Source organism: Xyrauchen texanus, chromosome 43 (genome assembly GCF_025860055.1).
Source record: "Xyrauchen texanus isolate HMW12.3.18 chromosome 43, RBS_HiC_50CHRs, whole genome shotgun sequence".
Classification (NCBI taxonomy): domain Eukaryota; kingdom Metazoa; phylum Chordata; class Actinopteri; order Cypriniformes; family Catostomidae; genus Xyrauchen; species Xyrauchen texanus.
Genome location: NC_068318.1, coordinates 12,488,524 through 12,510,633, shown reverse-complemented (window position 1 = coordinate 12,510,633; position 22,110 = coordinate 12,488,524). Strand labels below are relative to the sequence as shown.

General features: G+C 38.7%; 2 protein-coding genes across 2 annotated transcripts in view; one reads left to right on the top strand and one right to left on the bottom strand.

Moving 5' to 3' along the window:
• Positions 1–22,110, bottom strand: part of LOC127636083 (serine/threonine-protein phosphatase 2A 55 kDa regulatory subunit B alpha isoform) — a 1,105,001-nt gene that overhangs the window by 682,441 nt on the left and 400,450 nt on the right. The gene's annotated exons all lie outside the window — the stretch shown is intronic.
• LOC127636087 (protein phosphatase 1 regulatory subunit 3C-B-like) lies at positions 18,539–21,273 on the top strand. The gene is made up of 3 exons (XM_052116474.1): positions 18,539–18,679; positions 18,815–18,867; positions 19,045–21,273. Exons 2-3 carry the CDS (start codon positions 18,854–18,856, stop codon positions 20,009–20,011), a joined length of 981 nt encoding a protein of 326 aa, XP_051972434.1. The 5' UTR covers positions 18,539–18,679; positions 18,815–18,853; the 3' UTR covers positions 20,012–21,273.

Sequence of the window (22,110 nt, the reverse complement as noted above, 5' to 3'; positions counted from 1 at the left end):
AGTGTGTCCAATAGTATCCATCTGCAGAGCAGTATGTTTAGTATATAATTGGCTGTGAACTCTCAAATGACCATTTTCACCATTGCAGCTCAGAGATTTCAGCTTGCAAGTCGCAGGAAGATATGAACAAACTCTTCACAAACAGGTAGAACTTAAAAGATCTTTCAAAATAAAAGTCCCACTGAAATAAGAGCTCTATTCAACCAGATGTGTGAAATTGAAAACATTACGACCAAATATTACTACTGTAGTGTGATATTCAAAGTAGTCAGAATAATACACATAATAACAATAATATAATATTAAATGGTTATATTATTAATATTATTATCTGTAAGCAATATCACAAAAGCAATTGTACTAAATATCAGCATGATATGATTCAGCCATGGCGGCTCTCACGGTCTCTGTGAGTCTGCTGGTTTGTTCTTGTTTGTCATTATGTTCTCTCTGTTGGGTTCAGGTGTTGCTGACTCACGTAATCAGTGTTGCCATGCAAGCCTTGATTGTTTCCATGGTAACGCTGATCATGCCAGCTTGCTGTGAACAAGTGGCACATGTTTGCCATTATTTCCCGTTCTATATCTACATCCCTCTGTTTTGTGTTTGTTACTCAATTGTTTGTTTGAGTCTCGTTTCTTACCACTTGCTCCCTCTACCCTAGTATATCCTGTATCATGTCTGTATATTGGTTACCAGTCTGCGCTGTATGCACCGGGATTTTGGTTACCATCCTGCCTGTTGCTTCGCCTCCTTTGACGCATCTTCTGAGTTTTTCCTCAGCGATACTTCTCTACACAAGGACTGCTCTGCACATCACCACCATGCACTCAAGCCTACGAACACACCATCCTTCTTCACACTGCAGTCGGTGCCATGTTCCTCTCTCGAAGCTTTACCAGCCTAGCTGTATTTATATTAATAAACATCTTGGTTACTGATGTAACCTATTCCCTGATTACAGTGTTGATGTACTGTAGCGACACCAGGGGGTTCGCTCTTGAGGGCCCCAATCACCTTTGCTTTATTCAGAAAAAGCCAATGAAAATTGGCAAGTGGAATTTGCATGCCGCTCTGCGCCCTAGACATATGGGTATAAAAGGAGATGGCGTACGCCACTCATTCATTTGATTTGTGCTGAGGAGCCAAGAGAGAGTCCTGTCCATGTCAGTGGTCAGTTTACCGCTGTGGCAGGAGGGACACAACGTTTTCATCCTCCATCAGGTAACAGAGGTTATATCAGTAACCAAGACATTGCCTGTCTGTCACTCACTCGACATTGTGTCGATGTAGTGACACTAGGGGTTCCTATATGAAACGCCGCAGACGCTGAGCCATGTCACAAGGTACGGAGGAGCAGACACAGGCAAGCTGCTGTGTGCCTCGCAGCAAGCGCTCAACAATGTCGTGACCTTCCAGTGAGTTAGGTAAGGCATCTCCCTGGTCTCGTTAAGGGTGGGAGGAGGCACTTACCCGAGGAGGCTACAGGTGGTGGCCTTCCCTGATTTTTGTATTAAGCAATTTCGCACCAAGCACCTGCTAGAATAGCACTAGGGAAGTGCTCTTACCCTCTCCAGGAGGGAGAGCATTACAGAGACTACATCCTAACGGAGGGAGGCTAACGTGTGGAGAACGGACATGGACTTTGCACATGGAGAATGCACATGGACTTACCAATGGGGAAGTTCACATATGGAATGAAACCATTGGAGGACCCCATCTACAGAAAGGGTACACAGCGACAATGGCCAAGGCAGAGTGAAGCTCTGTCGAGGGGAAACTCAGGGTTCACCTGAGGGGGAACCGAATAGTGGAAACGCATCATATGGGATTACCAAGGGGAATCACCATATATGGAGCACTGAGCCCAAGCACCTGAAAAGGGGCATAACACGAGTACTGGGCCTGGTGTTGTTACTCCTCCACCAAGATCGTCAACGAGTAGTGTTTAAGAAATTTAAGAGGCATCCAGTGTTCACCAGATGCGGGGAACTGTTGTGGACCAGATAGCGCACACATGGGTGGAAACCGGCTTTATGCACAGTGTTGAACCTAGCAAAATTATTGGGTGTAGCCCAACCCACTGCTCTGCATATGTCTGTTAGCGAGGCACCCATCACCAGTGCCCAGGAAGATGCAACACCTCTAGTGGAGTGCGCCTGGACTCCCAAGGGGCACGGCAGTTCTTGTGATTGGTAAGCCAAAGAAATGGCATCCACAATACAATGGGCCAGGTTCTGTTTGGAGACAGCTTTCCCCTTCTGCTGCTCCCCAAAACAGACAAAGAGCTACTCCAAGTGTCTAAAGCTCTGCGTGTGGTCCAGATAGACATGCATGGCGTGAACTGGACACAGCTTCCTAATCTGAAAGGAGCACTTGCGGGTTCACCACCTGATCCTGAAAGGGAGTGGTGGGAACATTGGGCATGTAACCGGCCTGGGGTCTCAAGATCACGTGAGAATATGCCGGCCCGAACTCCAAGCATTTGCTGGTGACAGAGAGTGCCTGCAAGTCCCCAACCCTCTTGATAGAAGTGAGAGTGCTGAGCTCAGCCTGCTCCAGGGGCTCAAAGGGGGCACTCTCTAAGGCAGGTAGGACCACAGAGAGATCCCAAGAGGGAATCAGAACCAAGTCCAGTTGGGCAAGTATGGCGCAGCCATCAGGACTTGCTGCCCATCCTCCCTGACTTTGCTCAATGTCTGTGCAACGAGGCTCACTGGGGGAAATTAATACTTGTGCAGCCCCCGAGGCAGCGGTGCACCAAGGCATCCACACTGAGGGGAGCCTCGGACAGGAAGATTCAAAGGGGGCAATGAGAGGACTCTCAGGAGGTGAACAGCTCCACCTGCACCTCCCCGAATCTCTCCCAAATTAGCTGGTCTTTGGGTGGATTCTCCACTCTCCGCAGAGTGTTACCTGTCATGAGAGCACATCCGCTTCATGATTGAGGATGCCCGGGAGATGAGTGGCTCACAGAGACTTTATGTATGCCAGGTTTATGTATGCCATGATCGCGGTGCTGTCTGTCCGGACCAACGATACTGCCAGCAACTCTAGGCAGTTGATCTGCCATTGTAGGCAGGACCTTGTCCAGAGCCCCGATACTGCCTGCCTGTTGCACACAGCACCCCAGCCCAAATTCGAGGCATCTGTTATGACCACGACGTGCCTCAAGACCTGCCCTAAGGGAACCCCTGCCCGTAGAAATGACAGATCTGACCAAGGGCTGAAATTATGGTGGTGCTGGGTGCCTTGGCACTATGCCCGCCTCGGGACTTGAGTCTGTAACCAGTGCTGGAGTGGTCTCTTATGCATCTACCTGCGGGGGAGTACTGCCGCCGAGGATGCCATATGCCCAAGGAGCTTCTGAAATCATTTCAATGGCACCACTACCTTCCGCCTGAAGGTTTTCAGGCAGGCCAACACCGACTGTGCATGCTCGTTCATAAGGTATGCCATCATGGTGACTGAGTCCAACTCCATACTGAGAAAAAAGATGCTCTGCGCAGGGGAGAGCCTGCTCTTTTCCCAGTTGACCTGAAGCCCCAGTCGTTCAAGGTGCTGAAGCACAAGATCCCTGTGCACAAACAATAGATCTCGCTAGTGAGCTAGGATCAGCCAGTTGTCGAGATAATTGAAGATACGAATGCCCTTCTCCCTCTGCAGGACCAGGGCAGCATCTCGACTGCGACTTTGGTAAAGACACAAAGAGACAGGGACAGACTGAAAGTGAGGACCTTGTACTGGTATGCTCGTCCCTCGAAGGCAAAATGAAGAAAGGGTTTTAGTCGAGGTAGGATCGATACGTAAAAGTATGCATCCTTCAAGTTGATGGCCGTGAACCAATCCTGATGTCGTACTGATGCCAGGATGCGCCTCTGCATCAGCATCTTGAACGGAAGCCTGTGTAAGGCATTGTTCAAGGCATGCAGATCTAGAAACATCCCCCCCCCCTCGGGCACAATAAAATAGGGGCTGTAAAAGCCCTGGTGTGACTCGGCTAAGGGGACAGGCTTTATTGCTCCCTTCACAAGAAGGGTGGAGACCTCCGCACAAAGGACCGAGGCATCCTCGTCTCACACTCTGGTGGAGAGGACACCACTGAACCAAGACTGAGCCGGCGGAAACGCTCACATATCCACATCGCCCGTGGAACTCGCCGACCCTGTCATCCGAGTTTAAATCCTCGACAGACCGGATCAGGAAGCAGCTTCACAAAGAAGGAAGAGAGCCTCGACCACAACGTTCTCATGGGCATGTTCTCACAGTGAGAACATGATCCCTCCACAAAGGCTGCCTCGGAAAAGACATCTTTAAAAAGACAATCCTTTGTGCAAGCTCTTTAGAGAAAATATACTATTTTAGAATATACTCTTTTACACCTGTGGACTCAGCCACCGAAGCGCCTTGGGGAAGCTGATATGCATTGTAATTCCAAGAGTAGACAGCAAGGTGAAAGGAAAAACACAAATGCACTCGGCTGCAAAGAACAAGTCTGAGTGAGTGGTGCACGCCATCTCCATTTATACCCGTACGTCCGGGGTGGAGAGCGGCATGCAAATTCCACTCACCTGTCTTTTCTGAATAAAGCATTGATTGGGGCTTTCAAGAGGGAACCCCTAGTGTCACTACATCGACACGTCGAGTGAATGACAGACAGGAAACTGATCGTTGTTCTCCGCACTTGGATGTTTTGCTTCATTCTTCCTGACAGGCAGCCTTTTGCCTCAGGTAATCAGATAAAGTTTAATGTTGTCATTAATACTGTAAAGCTATGTTGTGCATCTTTTTTGTTTTTTTATCAGAAATAATATATATTATTGTTGAAATATTATAATATTTTTATTTGATTAAAGCAGCACAGTATGTATTTGATTAAACACAATTTGATCATAATATTTGATTACAAATATTTTACATTGTATCCAGAATTATTTTAAAAAGGCATAATTTGTATCTATAAGACATTATGCAGTTCTTTTTGTCAATACATTTTCTGTGTAATTTCATAAAATCTGAGATTTACTTTTTTTATTTCTATTGAGTATTAAGTATTGAGTTAGTATCGACACCAAGGTACCAGGGCTGGTATCGTTGCGGAGCCAAAATTTTGGTATTGCAGCAACCCTACTGGTGAAGCAAGTCTAATCAAGTTATTCAGTGCTAGGATCAGATCAGCTAGCTCATATTATAAGTTGTGGTCATAGGTGAAGTGTGAAAATTCTGTTGCACCAAACAGAGTTGCAATCTAATAGTTTGAGCTGCCATAATAACATTGACTCAACTAATAGCCCAAGTTTGCAGAAGGATTGCTTGTTTGATTGAACAGTGTAATAGGGGTGAACTTTTTAAACTTGTTAAAAAAAAACTTGATCAATCCTTCAACACTTTGTGTGAAATGTTTTTTAGCAGACTGCTGATAATGAGTCAGTAAAAAAAAAAGACAGGGAAATAATATAATGTGCTCAAGAAAAAAAAAAAACAAGTCAAAACTAATTTCTTCCCTATACTCCTCCACACACAGCTTTTCCAGCTAGGTATAAAAAACTATCTCTGACTGCCTGAGACTCATGGCCCCTACTGAGTCTCCCCTATTAGCGAGTGGGACCTTTAGTCAGAAAGTCTCTGCCATGGCTTCATTCACCGCCTTTGAACACATCCCAGAAGTTATGTCTCAGTGCTGTTAACCCAGCAGACACAAGAGAAGTGCTTTTAGAAAGTGCTTTCACATTTTCTAAATGTAGATGGGTGGAACTTCTGGTCCTCCTTGACTTTTTCTTTGGATCCATTCTAACCTACAATCCATTGTGTGTCTAGAAGTTCTGTGAATTCATTGTAAATACCAGCCCCACAGTAGAGAATGTTCAGTACCCAAATATGCATACAAAATTAAGTATTATAAATCAAGTCTGATTAAAACATTTCTCTCTTCATCAGCAGTCCATATGTTCTAATGCAAATAGGTTTATGTATATTATCAGTCCAATAATGTTATAATGAGGACTTGGAAGTGGAAGTTTGCTTGCAGTTAGCAGCTGGAAATCTACCCTTGGATGGTTCCTATCAAATCTCAGCTCCCAGTAAACATCTCTCTCATTTCTTCAGTAATTAAATCCTGCATTATTTAAAACGAACAGAATGCAATTTCAATGATATAATTTAGAATAAAATGAAATCTCAGGTCCCTCTGGTTCTATGCTTAGATCTAATTTCCTTTACATTTAACCCTTTGAAAAACAGCAAAGCAGAGGTTAGAAAATATACCTCAGAGTATGAAAGAGAGCAGAGTAGTATAGGGCACAACAGTCAGGTTCCAAAAATCCCACTAATTATTTCCCATAGGGTAAGTGATTATCAACGATAACTTTTAAACCTAAATTACTGTATACAGACCTACAATGAGCTGTGAGGTTGTTAATAAATACAGTATATGTTCTGCTGAAGCCATCAGTTCATTTTATCTCTTTTTTTATCTAGTTTAATAGCAAAATTCCTGGTGAATAACTAAACTATCCATAATGCTAAAGAGAAGACATCCACCAATCAGAGAATCGCGGACAACAATGCATGCCAAAAGAGCTCTGCAGTGACCTAATAAATTTAGTCTCCCTACATTGTCAAGCTATTTATATATTTGCCTAAGATCTGAATATCTATAGCTATACTAGATCTATACTTATAATCGCCAACTTGAAATAAATAGTTGTATATTTTTCTATTGTAATTTATTTAAATACAAAATTTGATTATGTTCATGAAATACATTTGGTTCACAGTCCTCTACCAATATAGTTTTGCTACATTTTCAAAGATTTAAAAAAAAGAACTCCAAATAAAACAAAACACAGGGAACCAGGCACAGAACATGACAACATGTGAAGACTGACAAAGAACCCAAGGGGAAAAAGGGCTTAAATGCACAAGGGCAAACAAGGAAACGAGGAACACCTGTTGAAAACAACCACAGGAAAACCAATACAAAACAAACAGGAACAGGGAACTAAACAAGAATTCCAAAATAAAAGTCTAAGAACAAAAACAGGGATTACGTGACAGGTTTACATCATAACTTAGAGCTCTATTATGAAAACCCAAAAGTGAAAATTAAAGTGAAAAATACTTCCAGACCCAAGATGGCTGAAAAAGTGGTTGGGAACGTTTGCGCTCTATTGGCTGCATGGTTCAAGATGAGTGTCCTTCAGCTCCCAGCTACTGTAAGTGATACATTTCATTTGCTATTTTATCATTAAACTGACACTTTGATCTAAATACATTTACTGCACACTTATTATAGGCACAGTCCCCATCCGATAACATGGGGTTAAATGCCTTGCTCAAGGGCAGGATGGTTCATGGGTCACCTCCAGTTGGATGTGAACCTACAACCTTTCAGTAACTAGTCCAGATCATTAACCACAAGGCTTTTGCTAATTTCTCTGTCCATTCACTTTGTTGGCATCCCTGTGATGCTAATTTAACACAAAGGAAACCAGACACTGTGCTGTAAGATATCCTAACAGAAACGACCAAACAGCTGCCAAGGTTTACATAAAGAGTGAGGAAGGAAAATTAGTTGTGATTTCCCAGAGTGCTCTGCTAATGTGCTAATGAAGAGTGAATTTCAAATGGCATTTTTGCATCCTCGAAGGGCACTGCTGTTTCCAAAAAATTTAATAATTTCACAAAGAGCCAACATGTACCCACCATGATGACTTTAAGGAAGTCATTTAGCTATTTATGATTATGTGATTCCATGCAATTAATTTTAAAACCTTGGTTAAATTATTTAACTATGAGTAAGAGAGACACAGTTACTAGTTACCTAGTTTCCATCCACTTTTTGCGCTGTTTTGTTATCGACAAAGTGAAAATGCATAAAGAAATATTTATAAAGATTTGCTGTCTTCTGCCTATTTCCATTCAAATGGCCTTTTATTTATACAAATGGTGTGCATGATGACATCATGGTTAAAAAAACACTTTGTTGTTTTGGTTTATCGCAAAAGAAATAAAACAGTTTATCCAGCTTCCTGTCATTTTAATTTCACAAATAATTGCAATCAATAGGGAGCTGTTGCCCTTCTGATAGGCCAGTAATATTGGTCCTGATGTTATGCCTATCGCAGGTTGCCACCGGTTCCAACTCGAATGTGAATCGACATGGCCCTTTTCAAGCTGGCAACCTGCACCAAGTAGTAGGGAAAACCTTTGGTCTTAGAATAAGGATCATTCATCGATGTGTATATGCTGTGTGCACAGCTATTAACGAAAAATTGATGCAGTGTAATATCAGGGTTTACATATACAGTTCAAGTCAGAAGTTTACATACACTTAGGTTGAAATCATTAAAACTCATTTTTTATCCACTCCACAGATTTAATATTAGCAAACTAAAGTATTTGAAAGTCATTTAGGACACCTACTTTGTGCATTTCACAAGTACTTTTTCCAATAATTGTTTACAGACAGATTGTTTCACTTTTAATTGACTATATCACAATTCCAGTGAGTCAGACATTTACATTAAGTTAAACTGTGCATTTAAGAAGCTTAGAAAATTCCAGAAAGGAAGGAAACAGGTAGACAAGTATCTATATCGACATAACCTGAAAGGCTGCTCAACAAGGAAGAAGTCACTGCTCCAAAACCACCATAAAAAAGCCAGACTACAGTTTGCAAGTGCACATGGTACAAATAACTTTTTGGAGAAATGTCCTCTGGCCTAATGAAACAAAATTGAAAACAAAAACTGTTTGGCCATAATGACCATTGTTATTTTCAGAGGAAAAGGTTGAGGCTTGCAAGCCGAAGAACTCCATCCCAACCATGAAGCATGGGGGTGTCAGCATCATGTTGTTGGGTGCTTTGCTGCAGGAGGGACTGTTGCACTTCACAAAATAGATGGCATCATGAGGAAGGAATGTCATGTGGATATATTGAACCAACATCTCAAGACATCAGCAAATCGATTGCAAATGGGTCTTCCAAATGGACAATGACCACAAGCATATCTCCAAAGTTGTGGCAAAATGGCTTAAGGACAACAAAGTTGGCCATCACAAAGCCCTGACCTCAATCCGTTAGAACATTTGTGGGCAGAACTGAAAAAGTGTGTGCAACCAAGGAGGCCTACAAACCTGACTTGGTTACAGCAGTTCTGTCTGGAGGAATGGGCCAAAACCTTTTGTGAGAAGCTTGTGGAACCCAAAAAGTTTTAGCCAAGTTAAACAATTTAGAGGCAATGTTACCAAATACTAACAAAGTATATGTACATTTCTGACCCACTGGGAATGTGATGAAAGAAATAAAAGCTGCAATAAATAATTCTCTCTGCTATTATTCTGTTATTTCACATTCTTAAATAAAGTAGTGTGCCGAACTGACCTAAGACAGAGAATTATTTTTACGATTAAATGACAGGATTTTTTAAAAACTGAGTTTAAATGTATTTGGCTAAGGCGTATGTAAACTTCTGACTTCAGCTGTATAATACATTCCCAGATATTCAATAGACTTTATTTTGAACAATCATCTAATCTAAACCATTGCCATCACAACTGCATCATGCCCCGCATATTTGTCCAGCAACTTTTAATGACCAACTGAACTTGATTGTCAACTAAAATTATTTTTAGCATCATAATGCATTTTACATTTTCTGAAGAAGCTCAGCAAATGCAATCCAAGGTAAAGAGGGTTTGATTTAAAGGCTTTAAAAGTTTTAAAATGTTCAAAAGCTAGTTTTCTGAAAGTGAACTCCGCATTGGACAAATAATTCTGATAGTTTATAGTCTTGAAAAAAGTGTAGAACATTCTGAGAATGTCATTCAGCCGACTTTTTTCATCTCCAAAACAGGGCAAGGCTAATTTAAGTTTGCGTAAACAAAAGGTAATTATATAGGCCTAACAATATTATTTATTTTTATTCGTTTGGTAATTTATTCATTTTATTTAATGCTTTATTTGTTTGGTAATTTATTTTATTTAATACATGGAATTTTGCTGGCATTCTTTAAAAAGTATGCCAAATTTTATAGAATTGGGCTACAGTATATGTTAATGTTCCAAAAATGCACACTGATGCTTTTCTCCTAGTATTGTGTATTTATTTTTAATTTAAAACAATTTTGTGCATATTTATTTTATTTTTTTGCTAATTCCATGACTGCCCTCTATTATTTTGAATGGTGTGGAAAATAAATAAATAAACGGATGGCTACTGCAATGACATTAATCTCAAAGAGTGGCCATTCATTTGCCCTCCATGCACTTGTTGATGACAGGTGCATGATACAAGATATTTGTGTTGGCACTCCTGGAAGTGTCATGACGCAGATGTGTTTGCTGCATCAGATCTGTGCAGGTATGCCGTTAAGACCAATCCATAACAGTGCGAGTAATGCTTCACGTATAATAAGTTGGCTTTCAAGGATGTATACTTGTCGTCATGATTAACACAGGCTAACAACTGGAGTAAATTCTGTCATGTGACACTACATTTATGCGTGAATGCCAATTTTCTCAACAAAAGGTTTTCCAAACCAGTTTTTCTCAACATTTGAAGTATTGACATAGAGTTTATGTGCTAGAGTTAAATGGGAAAATATTTTGTCAACAATTTTACCAATACTTTGCATTTCCATCAGCTATATCAGTAAACATTTTGATGCGCTACACTTTGTCGCAAAAAAAACCCTTGGATGGAAACGTAGTTATACTGTAGTTTAGTCACTTTTCAGGGAAATCATCATGCATATTAAAATGGAATAGGAGAAAGTTGTTTTATAACATTAAAAAATAACACACAGCCCCACAATTTGAATTAAACAAGACATAAAGAATCAATACTTCATCAAACTTACCAGCTGTAAACAAGATTTTTGTTCAATTTGCAGCTTGATGTTTTCACATGCAAATGAGCTTGTGATTCACAGCAAATGTTTTGCCAGACGTTTACAGCTCTTCACCGGTAGTGATGAACCTCCGACAAACCTTTGTCAACAATGGACAATTTGCCGAAAAGATTATTTGCATGTGAAAATGATCTGTGGCAAATTGTGAACTCTCCATTTTTGTAATTGACTTCTGCTTGGTCACATAAGCACAGGTATGCCATTGATAACATCTAATTGCAATAGCCTATCATTTTTTCCAATTCATCATAAAATATGGTTCCATCAAGAAAATTCAATTCTTTAAACTCTCCAACAGAGATACTAAAAATGTATTCACAGGCATGAATGCAACATAGGCTAAGCTATGTGCCTCGGCCCTAGCCAGTTTTAACTTATCAGGTTCTGCTATTTCAAGATTTTGATGAACTTGCACTTACCTCATTTTAAGATTTTTTTGTATTATTATTATTATGTATTTATTTTTATTCAGATAAAGGTCTTTCTGTGGGAACAAATCTGTTTGATCAACAAATATTTTAGATTCCACTTTTCACTGGGTGTTGCAATCAATCAATGAAAAATTTGATTCCATCAAATCTGTTCTCAACAAATTGCTCATATAACAGTTTTTCCTCCTGTGAGGCATCAATTTGCCTGACCTGTTGTTACACAAGCCAAACAAGACTGATAAGAAAAAATATTTAAGCCTGATAAATTATTTTGTTTAACCTTTCTATACTATACTGTACTGTACTGTACTGTACTGCAGATTGTGAAAACAATTAGTTACACCTGATGCTTTGCTGCCATCATGTGGTTATACATTGATATGGTTTGTTTATGAACAATGATTTTCAATGATGATCTTGCTTTTAAAAGATCAAACCATCTTGTGTTTGTTTACATTCTCTTCTTCATTATAATCAGCTTCTTCTTCTTCTTCTTCTTCTTCTTCTTCTTCTTCTTCTTATAATAATAATAATAATAATTAATAATAATAATAATAATAATAATAATAATAATTATTATTATTATTATTATTATTATTATTATTAGTATTATTATTAGTATTAGTATTATTATTACAGTGCAGATACACCAGACTTGTGCAATGTCCCACACAAACCTGACCAACTGAACAGGCAAGTTAAATGACATCCACCTTCCTCTAGGCGGCGATACAGTAAGCTTATTTATGGTTTTAACTCTATCTGGGCAACTGTATGGGCTACAATAAAAATGATTTTGATTCCTTGAGTTCTCCTAAATCATGTACCCTGATGGCACAAGTGCATCACCCAGATGTCAATTTGATGTGTGTTTTTACAACTGTAAGATGTATTTTTTTAGGTTGTTTGCTCATTTGCGATACATCTAGAAGACGTTTCCTCTCGGATGTCAATAAGACATTTAGCAGATTTCTTTGTGCTCTTTAAGATTTAGAATGCTTGTAAATCTGATATTTTTAAGATGTTAAGCACATGTTAATTAGAATGTGATGCTTTACATATAAAACACTCTTAAACAGACATCTCTGAGATGTACGTGTGCTATCTGGGTAGCTATTTTGTTCACCATTGCTGACTGGTGTACTGACAAATTGTTTGATATCTCCTTAATGTTATTTAGAGATTCATAAAAAATGTAATAAAATTTTGCCAATAGGGGATAAAACATGTATGAAAAAATAGTGCTGTAACTGAAAACTGCTAATAGCTTTTTCCTTGAGATTCACTTGTAATATTAGTAAAGCTTTTGCACAAAACACAATCAAACATTTGTAAAATATGATCAAATTGCACCCTCATTCTGACCCTGTGTCAGTTTTGGTGCTGCTTCTCCGGCTTTAAGACATGACAGTAAATGCCCACTGTTATGATTGGCTCTCTGCTCTTGACTGACCTGTTGTTTAAATTAATTACATTAAATTTGTGTTTGTTATTTTATCTTTAAATATCTTACAGTATTAACCTGGTAGAAACATTTGGTTGGTATGAATTTTGAGAGTATGACCTGCCATACAGCTCGCCGCTTAATCGAAAATTACAGTATGTTTTTATAGTACAATGACCTCTTATATGTTAAAAGATCAATAAAAATGTGATCCCTCGTGTCATGACCCCTTTAAGTGCTTATTACTTGCTTCTTAATATCTGGTGAAAACTCAGTTAGCATTATGCTACTACTTTTGAATGGCCAACAGTGAAGAAAGATGCTGTTTGTCAGCAGAATGGTGTAGTTGCAGAATGTTGAAGTTGTGTCATTCCTTGACCGCTTGGCTATATGAGTTAACATTTCTTATAATATCATTATCAATTTCAATAAATAAAATTTTGGGCAGATCAATAGCCAATTATTTAAATTAAAAACTGCTAGCAATAATGAAATTGGGCACACATGTGGTTGGTTTGCAAGATATTACCCGCCAAATTTTTGGTTTGTGTCCAGTATTGACACATAAGAGGCCTGTATCTTATGAACGCAAAGTCCTCTTTCATAAATCTGTAACCATTTCGCAACACTCAATTGAAAGCTAGCCTATATTCCATTCATACAAATTTGGAAAATGTTGTCATTTTCATGTTTGGACCCCAAACAAATTTTGTAAACATATTTGATGCAAAGTAGGCTAATGTCAAATAAATAAGGAGAAACAAAGTTACATAATTTGACCTAAAACTTAATCCACTTAACCCAAGACAACCTGTCCTACACCGCGATTAAATTACAGAAACATTTATAAAGAATTGTTTGCGAAGAAGAACGTTATGCATTAATTAGCAAAATGCTCAAGAGATACTAACGTGTGTGTCATTTCAGTGGCACAACATGAACACAATGGAAAGCATTAACCTTCTTGTGTTCTTTCTCTAGCATATCTGGAAAACAGAAAATGATCAAAGTGTGCACAAAGGTCCAGCACCTGGACAGATCAATGCAGAGATTAGTTGCGGAATTGCAGAGCAGAGATAGTGACATTTGCTTTGCCGCTGCTGCCTTTCCAATAAATGAGAATTCCCAGATAACAGTCTACCTGTTGAGGAGAATTGATCGCCTGAGTTTGCTGAGGCAATCCTTATTGATTTCATTCCATCATCGTGCATGCAGAAGTTTTACAGGCTAAGATGACAGATTCAGTGAAGTCCACACAGCCAATTACCATTTCGATTTTGTTAGTGTGTGTGTGTGTGTGTGTGTGTGTGTGTGTGTGTGTGTGTGTGTGTGTGTGTGTGTGTGTGTGTTTCCATGCTATATTCTTGTTAAAAGCTGAAGAAAGGTGGAGGCAAACACACACCAACATGACCAACTGCACTAAATCACAGATTCCATTGCCAATACATGTTGATATCTGGTACTCTGAAGTAGAAAGAACTGAACCAGATCTTAGGGCAAGTTTTAAATAGCAACATAACATAGTAACAGTTGGGAATTGAAAGTGATCTTCATTCCAAAGGCATTAACAAACATATATATATATATTTAATTATTTAATACATTTTAGGCTAACAACATAATTTGGACAGAAATCATAAGGAGTGACTGAAACTTGTTGGACTGGAACTTGGAGATCTTGTTTGCACAAGCATGTGAAAGATCCACCTAAACTACTCCACCTTTTTATGATATTATGTATCAAAAATGTACACACCCTTACTGAAGTTGCAGCATTTAAGCTGCAGCTTAGTTTTTGTTGAAAAGCCTGAAATCATGACAAGTGATGTAAGACATTTCAGATAGCTTTAATATGAGTCTGTGACAAACGACTTCTGCTATTAAAAAGATTTCAATATATAAAAAGTTGTGCGCAATTTCATAAATTTTTTTGCAAGATAAATCTTTCTTGAACTATATTCTGAAATAGAATTAAGTAATGTTGGATCATAGATGTTCTTCATATTTAAAGAAGTACTTTCACAGAGGGAACCCCTTTAGAACCTACATTCTTAAAAAATTAAGTTCCAGAGTGACTTTTATGGCCTGATGCCATGTGAGAACATTTCGATGCACCACAATGAAACTTTTCATTCTCTAATACCTATTCGTTCATCTATATCTACCTACAGCTAATACAAGAACCACATACACTCACCTAAAGGATTATTAGGAACACCATACTAATAGTGTTTTTGACCCCCTTTCACCTTAATTCTACGTGGCATTGATTCAACAAGGTGCTGAAAGCATTCTTTAGAAATGTTGGCCCATATTGATAGGATAGCATCTTGCAGTTGATGGAGATTTGAGGGATGCACATCCAGGGCATGAAGCTCCCGTTCCACCACATCCCAAAGATGCTCTATTGGGTTGAGATCTGGTGACTGTGGGGGCCATTTTAGTACAGTGAACTCATTGTCATGTTCAAGAAACCAATTTGAAATGATTCGAGCTTTGTGACATGGTGCATTATCCTGCTGGAAGTAGCCATCAGAGGATGGGTACATGGTGGCCATAAAGGGATGGATATGGTCAGAAACAATGCTCAGGTAGGCCGTGGCATTTAAACGATGCCCAATTGGGACTAAGGGGCCTAAAGTGTGCCAAGAAAACATCCCCCACACCATTACACCACCACCACCAGCCTGCACAGTGGTAACAAGGCATGATGGATCCATGTTCTCATTCTGATTACGCCAAATTCTGACTCTACCATCTGAATGTCTCAACAGAAATCGAGACTCATCAGACCAGGCAACATTTTTCCAGTCTTCAACTGTCCAATTTTGGTGAGCTCTTGCAAATTGTAGCCTCTTTTTCCTATTTGTAGTGGAGATGAGTGGTACCCGGTGGGGTCTTCTGCTGTTGTAGCCCATCCACCTCAAGGTTGTGCATGTTGTGGCTTCACAAATGCTTTGCTGCATACCTCGGTTGTAATGAGTGGTTATTTCAGGCAAAGTTGCTCTTCTATCAGCTTGAATCAGTCGGCCCATTCTCCTCTGACCTCTAGCATCAACAAGGCATTTTCGCCCACAGGACTGCCGCATACTGGATGTTTTTCCTTTTCACACCATTCTTTGTAAACCCTAGAAATGTTTGTGCGTGAAAATCCCAGTAACTGAGCAGATTGTGAAATACTCAGACCGGCCCGTCTGGCACCAACAACCATGCCACGCTCAAAATTGCTTAAATCACCTTTCTTTCCCATTCTGACATTCAGTTTGGAGTTCAGGAGATTGTCTTGACCAGGACCACACCCCTAAATGCATTGAAGCAACTGCCATGTGATTGGTTGATTAGATAATTGCATTAATGAGAAATTGAACAGGTGTTCCTAATAATCCTTTAGGTGAGTGTATAGTGTTCTTTATCAACCATCAATAATATTATCAAAAATAAATACAAAGAGAACACACTGATACTGTTTTTTTTTTTTTTTTTTTTGCATTTGGTTTTTCTATTATCGATGATACACTGTCACAAGAGGGTTTTGCTGTAACAGCTGCATAGCAATATTATTTGCAATATGAATTGTGACTCTTGCATTAATCATGTTTCTGTGGAGATGATCTCAATGAGTGTAATAATAATAAAATTAATTTAGAGGTACATAAAATCCTCTTGCAATGCATGCTACTGGATTGACAGCCTCACCTAAACACTGAACAAATTAATTTGTAGCAGACATTATACCACGTGCAATGTGATCTTCTGCCCTGATCTTGTTCTGAAGAGGCCCCCTTACAATTGCTGACTGGAGACAAACATGAGAACCTGCTACCTTGCTGTCTGAGCATTGTTGCTTCAAGGAGAATTATATTAAATATTAATATTTTGCCTTGGATTTGAGCATGACGATGAGATCACCAGGCAATCAGATTACAATCAGACACTTTATGATATAAATAAAAAAAATTATCTTATGCAAATGTGGAACTCTTAAAAATGCACAAATTGAAGGTGCAATATGTAACAATTTTCACGTAATATTGTGAATATGTGTGAATGGCTTATAACAAAACTTAAAAAATGAGCCCTTCCCGGACTTCCTAGGTTGTCTATTAAAGCCTGTAGACTGTTTTTAATGCGAAGGGAGCGGGTCGCTTTTGCCGGAAAAGCACATAGGATGTGACATTTATGCGCGCTCCTGAGAGCCTTGCCTTAGACCAGGGGTGTCAGACTCAGTACCTGGAGGGCTGCAGCACTGCAGAGTTTAGCTCCAGCCCTGCTCCAAAATGCTTCCTTGTAATCTTCAAGCACTCCTCAAGACCTTGATTAGCTGCTTCAGATGTGTTTAATTAGGGTTGGAGCTAAACTCTGCTGGACTGTGGCTCTCCAGGAACGGAGTTTGACACCCCTGCCTTGGACAGTAATAAATTCTCTTCCGCTATTCAACAGCGACAACAAATTGCAACCCGTAACATTATCTTAGAGATGGAATCCAACAAATTCTGGCTCCCAGCACAACTCCGACTCCTACACAGACTCAGAGTATGCCAAATATTTTTTAAATGTACTTACCAAATCCCGTCTGGCTAAGCAGAAACGTGATTGTGGTCGAGCAAAAACTAGAATGAATGCAATACTCCAAATACTTTTTTAGCCAGTGATTTGTAAAAGAACGTTTGGTAAAGAGAAAAAATAAAAATAAAGACAAGAAAATATGACCGTGGGGTTAAAAATGTGAATTGGTCTGAAAATGATGCAGAAAGGGGGTTTTGTGTGGAATGAGTATTTACTTATATTAATAACCACAATAACATTTGTCTGCCAAATATATTCATTAACCTAATGGTAGGCTCAACTTGGCACGTAAATATATAATAATGTGCGTTTACAGGTGTGTGTTTAGTCATTTTACAATGACTTTGAAAGCTCATTTGAATTTAGAGTCATAACTATATATTTATTATTATTATTATTATTATTATTGTCCAATAGATGCTAGGCCAAATAGTTGATTTACTGTTTGTTATGTTATGTAATTATACATTGTGTGCAAATATTAAATTTTTATCACAAGAATCACTCAAAAAGTCTCAAATATGGCAGAGTAACATATACTGGCTCATGCAAAGTTTTAATCAGAAGCAGTTTTGTACTGTCGTGTATGGCGTTTCTCTCTCTCTCTCTCAATCTCTCTCTCTCTCTCTCTCTCTCTCTTTCTCTCTCATTCCCTCTTACCACTGAATGAAGAAATGATATATAATGATTGAAGAAATGAAAACAAATTATAGTTTGGCTGATAACATGCTCATCATAGTCCAAGGAAGCATTGCATACAAAACGTCAATCAGTTAACACCAACATATGGCATGGGCTCCTGCAACTTTCGTTGAAATTGACAGCGCATCACGTGAATCATTCAGTACATACTGTCATGAACAATATCTCTAAACAGAAAAATAACATGTCCATTCAAGTCTACACTAAGTATGCATATAAATGATCTACTATACTCTTACAACACAAAGAAGCAAAAAATCTATATTTAAAAAATAAATGAACCAGGGTTTCCTTTTTAATGCCACAAATGTACACACTGTACTTTTTTTTGTTTGTTTTTTTGTTTTTTGTACACACTGTGCTTTCTTTGAGTATCAACCACTGATCTACAGATACAACATACAGTATGACGGAGTGAATAAGCCCCGCCCCTATGCTCAACCTTTTAAAGACTGAGAGACAGTGCTAGAGTTACACTTGAGATTGATTAAGGGTTCGTTTCAGATGGCTGTGATTTGTACTATTCATAGCTTATTCTTTTTAGCACTTCTTTGACATTGAGCACATTTCTACATTTCAAGTTTGTGGGAAATCCATTTCAGCGTATCTAGCATTGACAGAGGTGAGTCGAGAACTTCATTCTGCATTTTTTAACACTGAAGACCAACTATCTATTATTTGTAAACAGTATAGCTATTGAAATAACTTATCTACTGCTACTACTACTTCTACTAATAATTATTTTGTTCCTTCATAGACATTTCACCCTCTGCAATCTGTTTGGGATCAACAAAAAATGAGCAACACAAAGTAAGTTGACTAGTTCTCTGCACAACATAACTCCTGTGATATTTCAGAAAAGTTAAATTCTTGTTTTTATATGTATGTATAAATATATATATGTATGTATGTATGTATGTATGTATGTGTGAATGCATTTTCTATATTAAAATTGTCTAATTTAGTCTTCTCAATATGATTTTACAGACTATATGGATTTAATAGCTATACTCTACCTGACCTTGTGATGCCAGTGGACCTCACCATGCATATGCAGAAAAGCCCACCAGTGTCTCAGCTGCTTGGGATGTCCACACTTAGATCCTTTCCACCCAAGGACATGAGTGTGTCCTCACAGGAGCTTCATCTAGCCAGATCTTTAACTCCATCACCTACAACTTCCCTGTCCTCATACAGCTCCGGCAGTTCTCTCTCCTCGTATTCTTCTCACAGAAACACACCACGCAAGAAGAAGAATGTAGTGTTTGCTGATGCTAAGGGTCTCCCTCTCACATCCGTACGCATCTTCATCACTGACCCTTTAGAGACTGAAATGGAAGATCTTCCACAGCCTGAGGAGATGTTGAAGGTCCGGTCATCCAAGCAGAGTGGGAGACTGCGACTGAAGCTTGGATTTCCACAGCCAATTGTTGACCGTCAAAGCTTGCAGGAAACTCTAGTGCAACTAGAGAGCTGTATTGTGACTGAGAGGGCTCTGAGTGGTATGGTACGGGTATGCAACCTTAACATTGATAAGGCTGTCTTTGTTCGCATAACTTTTAACTCATGGCGGAGCCATCAAGATATACCCTGCAAGTGTGTGAGAGAACCACATGCAGCTTTGGAGACGGATTTATTTGCCTTTAATGTGTCCCTACCATCCGTGCTGGACCCAAAAGAGCGTCTGGAGTTCTTTGTGGTATTCCGACCTGGAAATAGCAACTTGCAGCTCCTGGATAACAACAGAGGTAAAAACTACCAGATCTATGTTGAACCTCATGTTGAACCTCAGTTGGTGCATACAGCAAACAGACATAACTTTGTTTCACCAAGTCCACAACGGCCTGCAGTCAGAGGTCATAATGTACCTAGGATAAACTATTTAGCATGCAAAAGTCCCTCCACCTTAAATAGAACCTGGGGAAGAATGGTGAATGTAGCTCCATTGTGTTGAGATGTGCAGTCCACATATCTACTTGAACTCTTTTAGCACGCACTGTAGTAGTTACAGATTCAACAAAGAACATGGAGAATGGCTGAAAAATACATCCCAAAGCTGCACTTGAATTTACTTGAATTAACTATGAATGGACTGACGCTATCTTCTCATCTTGTGTTTGATAGTTTGCACATACTGTTGAAGAAGTAAAATGTGAATGTTTACTATGATATTTATATTATGATAAATATTTGTAAGTCAGTTTTAATTTGCACATTTGACATTTCTTTTGTAATTACAGTTTTTCTCAATCGCTTTGGCTCATTTGTTGAAAAAGTCTTAACATTCTCTAAACTGTAAGTGCAATTGTCAACACATTTGTGGGGAAAAAACAACTCTGTTGCATGTCTGCAAAATGTAGTAACTCACCCAAAACATTTATTTCATGCTTCAAAACCTTGTTATGTGTGCCAATGGCACCAAAACTGAATGTTTTTTCACCATGGCAGTCAACCTGGAAATATTTGTTCTATACAAATTTCAAAAAACTTTTTTGTTGACTGACTGCTTACTGTACTATACAAGAAAGTCAGTTTTGTCTAGCTGAATGCTATTGTGCATTACACTGAGCTTTTTAGATACCAATTTCAACAGTGGGTAAAGGTTAACTGGGAAAAGTCCATACTGTACAATACTGTAGTACACAGAAAAGGATTTGTATGTATAGAGTACATTTATTTTTGTATCAATGTATTACATGTAAACAGAAATTGCACATTTGCACCTCCATTTATACACATTTCTTACATGTTAAGTCAGATATAGTGAACAGAAAATATGTATGTCTGACAGATTTTGATAATTGAATAAGTTTACTTACACTTGCAATTTGCTTAAATGAATAAGAAATTCAAATCTGGTGTGAAAAGAATCTAATTGTTCAGAGATTTGAACTTATTGTTTTGAAAAGCATTATTCTCATTCAAGAATAGAGCCAAAGCGATTGAGAAAAACTGTAATTGTGTTCAACTGTAAGAATGCAAATATTGCATTTTTGGGGGGAAACACTGGCTTGCTTCCCTTATTTTCACCTGCACACACTCCCTTTAATTTGTCTGAAGAGATTCATTGGTGAGTAAAAGTGATGTAAAGACATGTAAAGGATAAGTGTTTGTGAAATCCTTTGTATATACTGTATATATAGTTATGTATTTATTTTTGAACTCTCATTAAATAAGAAAAGAACAAGAACAACGTTTGTATGATTTATATTACTTCCTTGCAAAAAAATAAACATGTGCAGGAACTATGTAGGTCTAGGTTATGCTTTCATTTAAGTGCAATTGTGTAACATTGTAGCAAAACAGTAGTTGAGCATAAGCTTCTGTACATGCCTTAACAGGTCTCAAACCTGTATTAAGTCAAGACACTCCTCAAGTCTATTATCTAGATGAAACCACACCTATCAACCAGCGAGAAAGATTTGTGTAGAAGAATGTTGCAGATGTTCTCTTGGAATAGAACATGTCATTCCCACCGGTATGAAAGCTTTGAGGATGACAACACCCAAATACACATTTTTAACATTTTGAATAAGTGACAACAATTAACATCTCAGATATCCACTTTTATCTCTTCTCTCTCACCAAAACACAATTTATTGTCAGAAGTTAACATACACCTTAGCCAAATCCATTTAAAACAGAGGTGGGTAGAGTAGCCAAAAACTGTACTCAAGTAAAAGAACAATTACTTAAAAAAAGAATTACTCAAGTAGAAGTAAAAGTAGTATCTGTAGTATATGCAGTGAATGGTTCTGACCAGCACACCCCTATAGTTCATGTAGTTGGTATGACCCACTGTTGTATGGCTTGTGGCCAATCTGGTGAGGTGTTCTAAAAGATGCAAGTAAAGAAGCTGGGCATTATAACTCCTGCATGTACGTGTCTTAATGTTAACTAAGGATTAATGAAGACGACAACATGGTGTCAGAAGTCAGATACATCTCCTGAATAACACCGCGCACATCAACTTGTGACTGAAGATCACCGTGGCGCGGGTAACTTAAAAAACAAAACAAAAACAGTGTCGAACTGCAGCACCGTTGGATTATC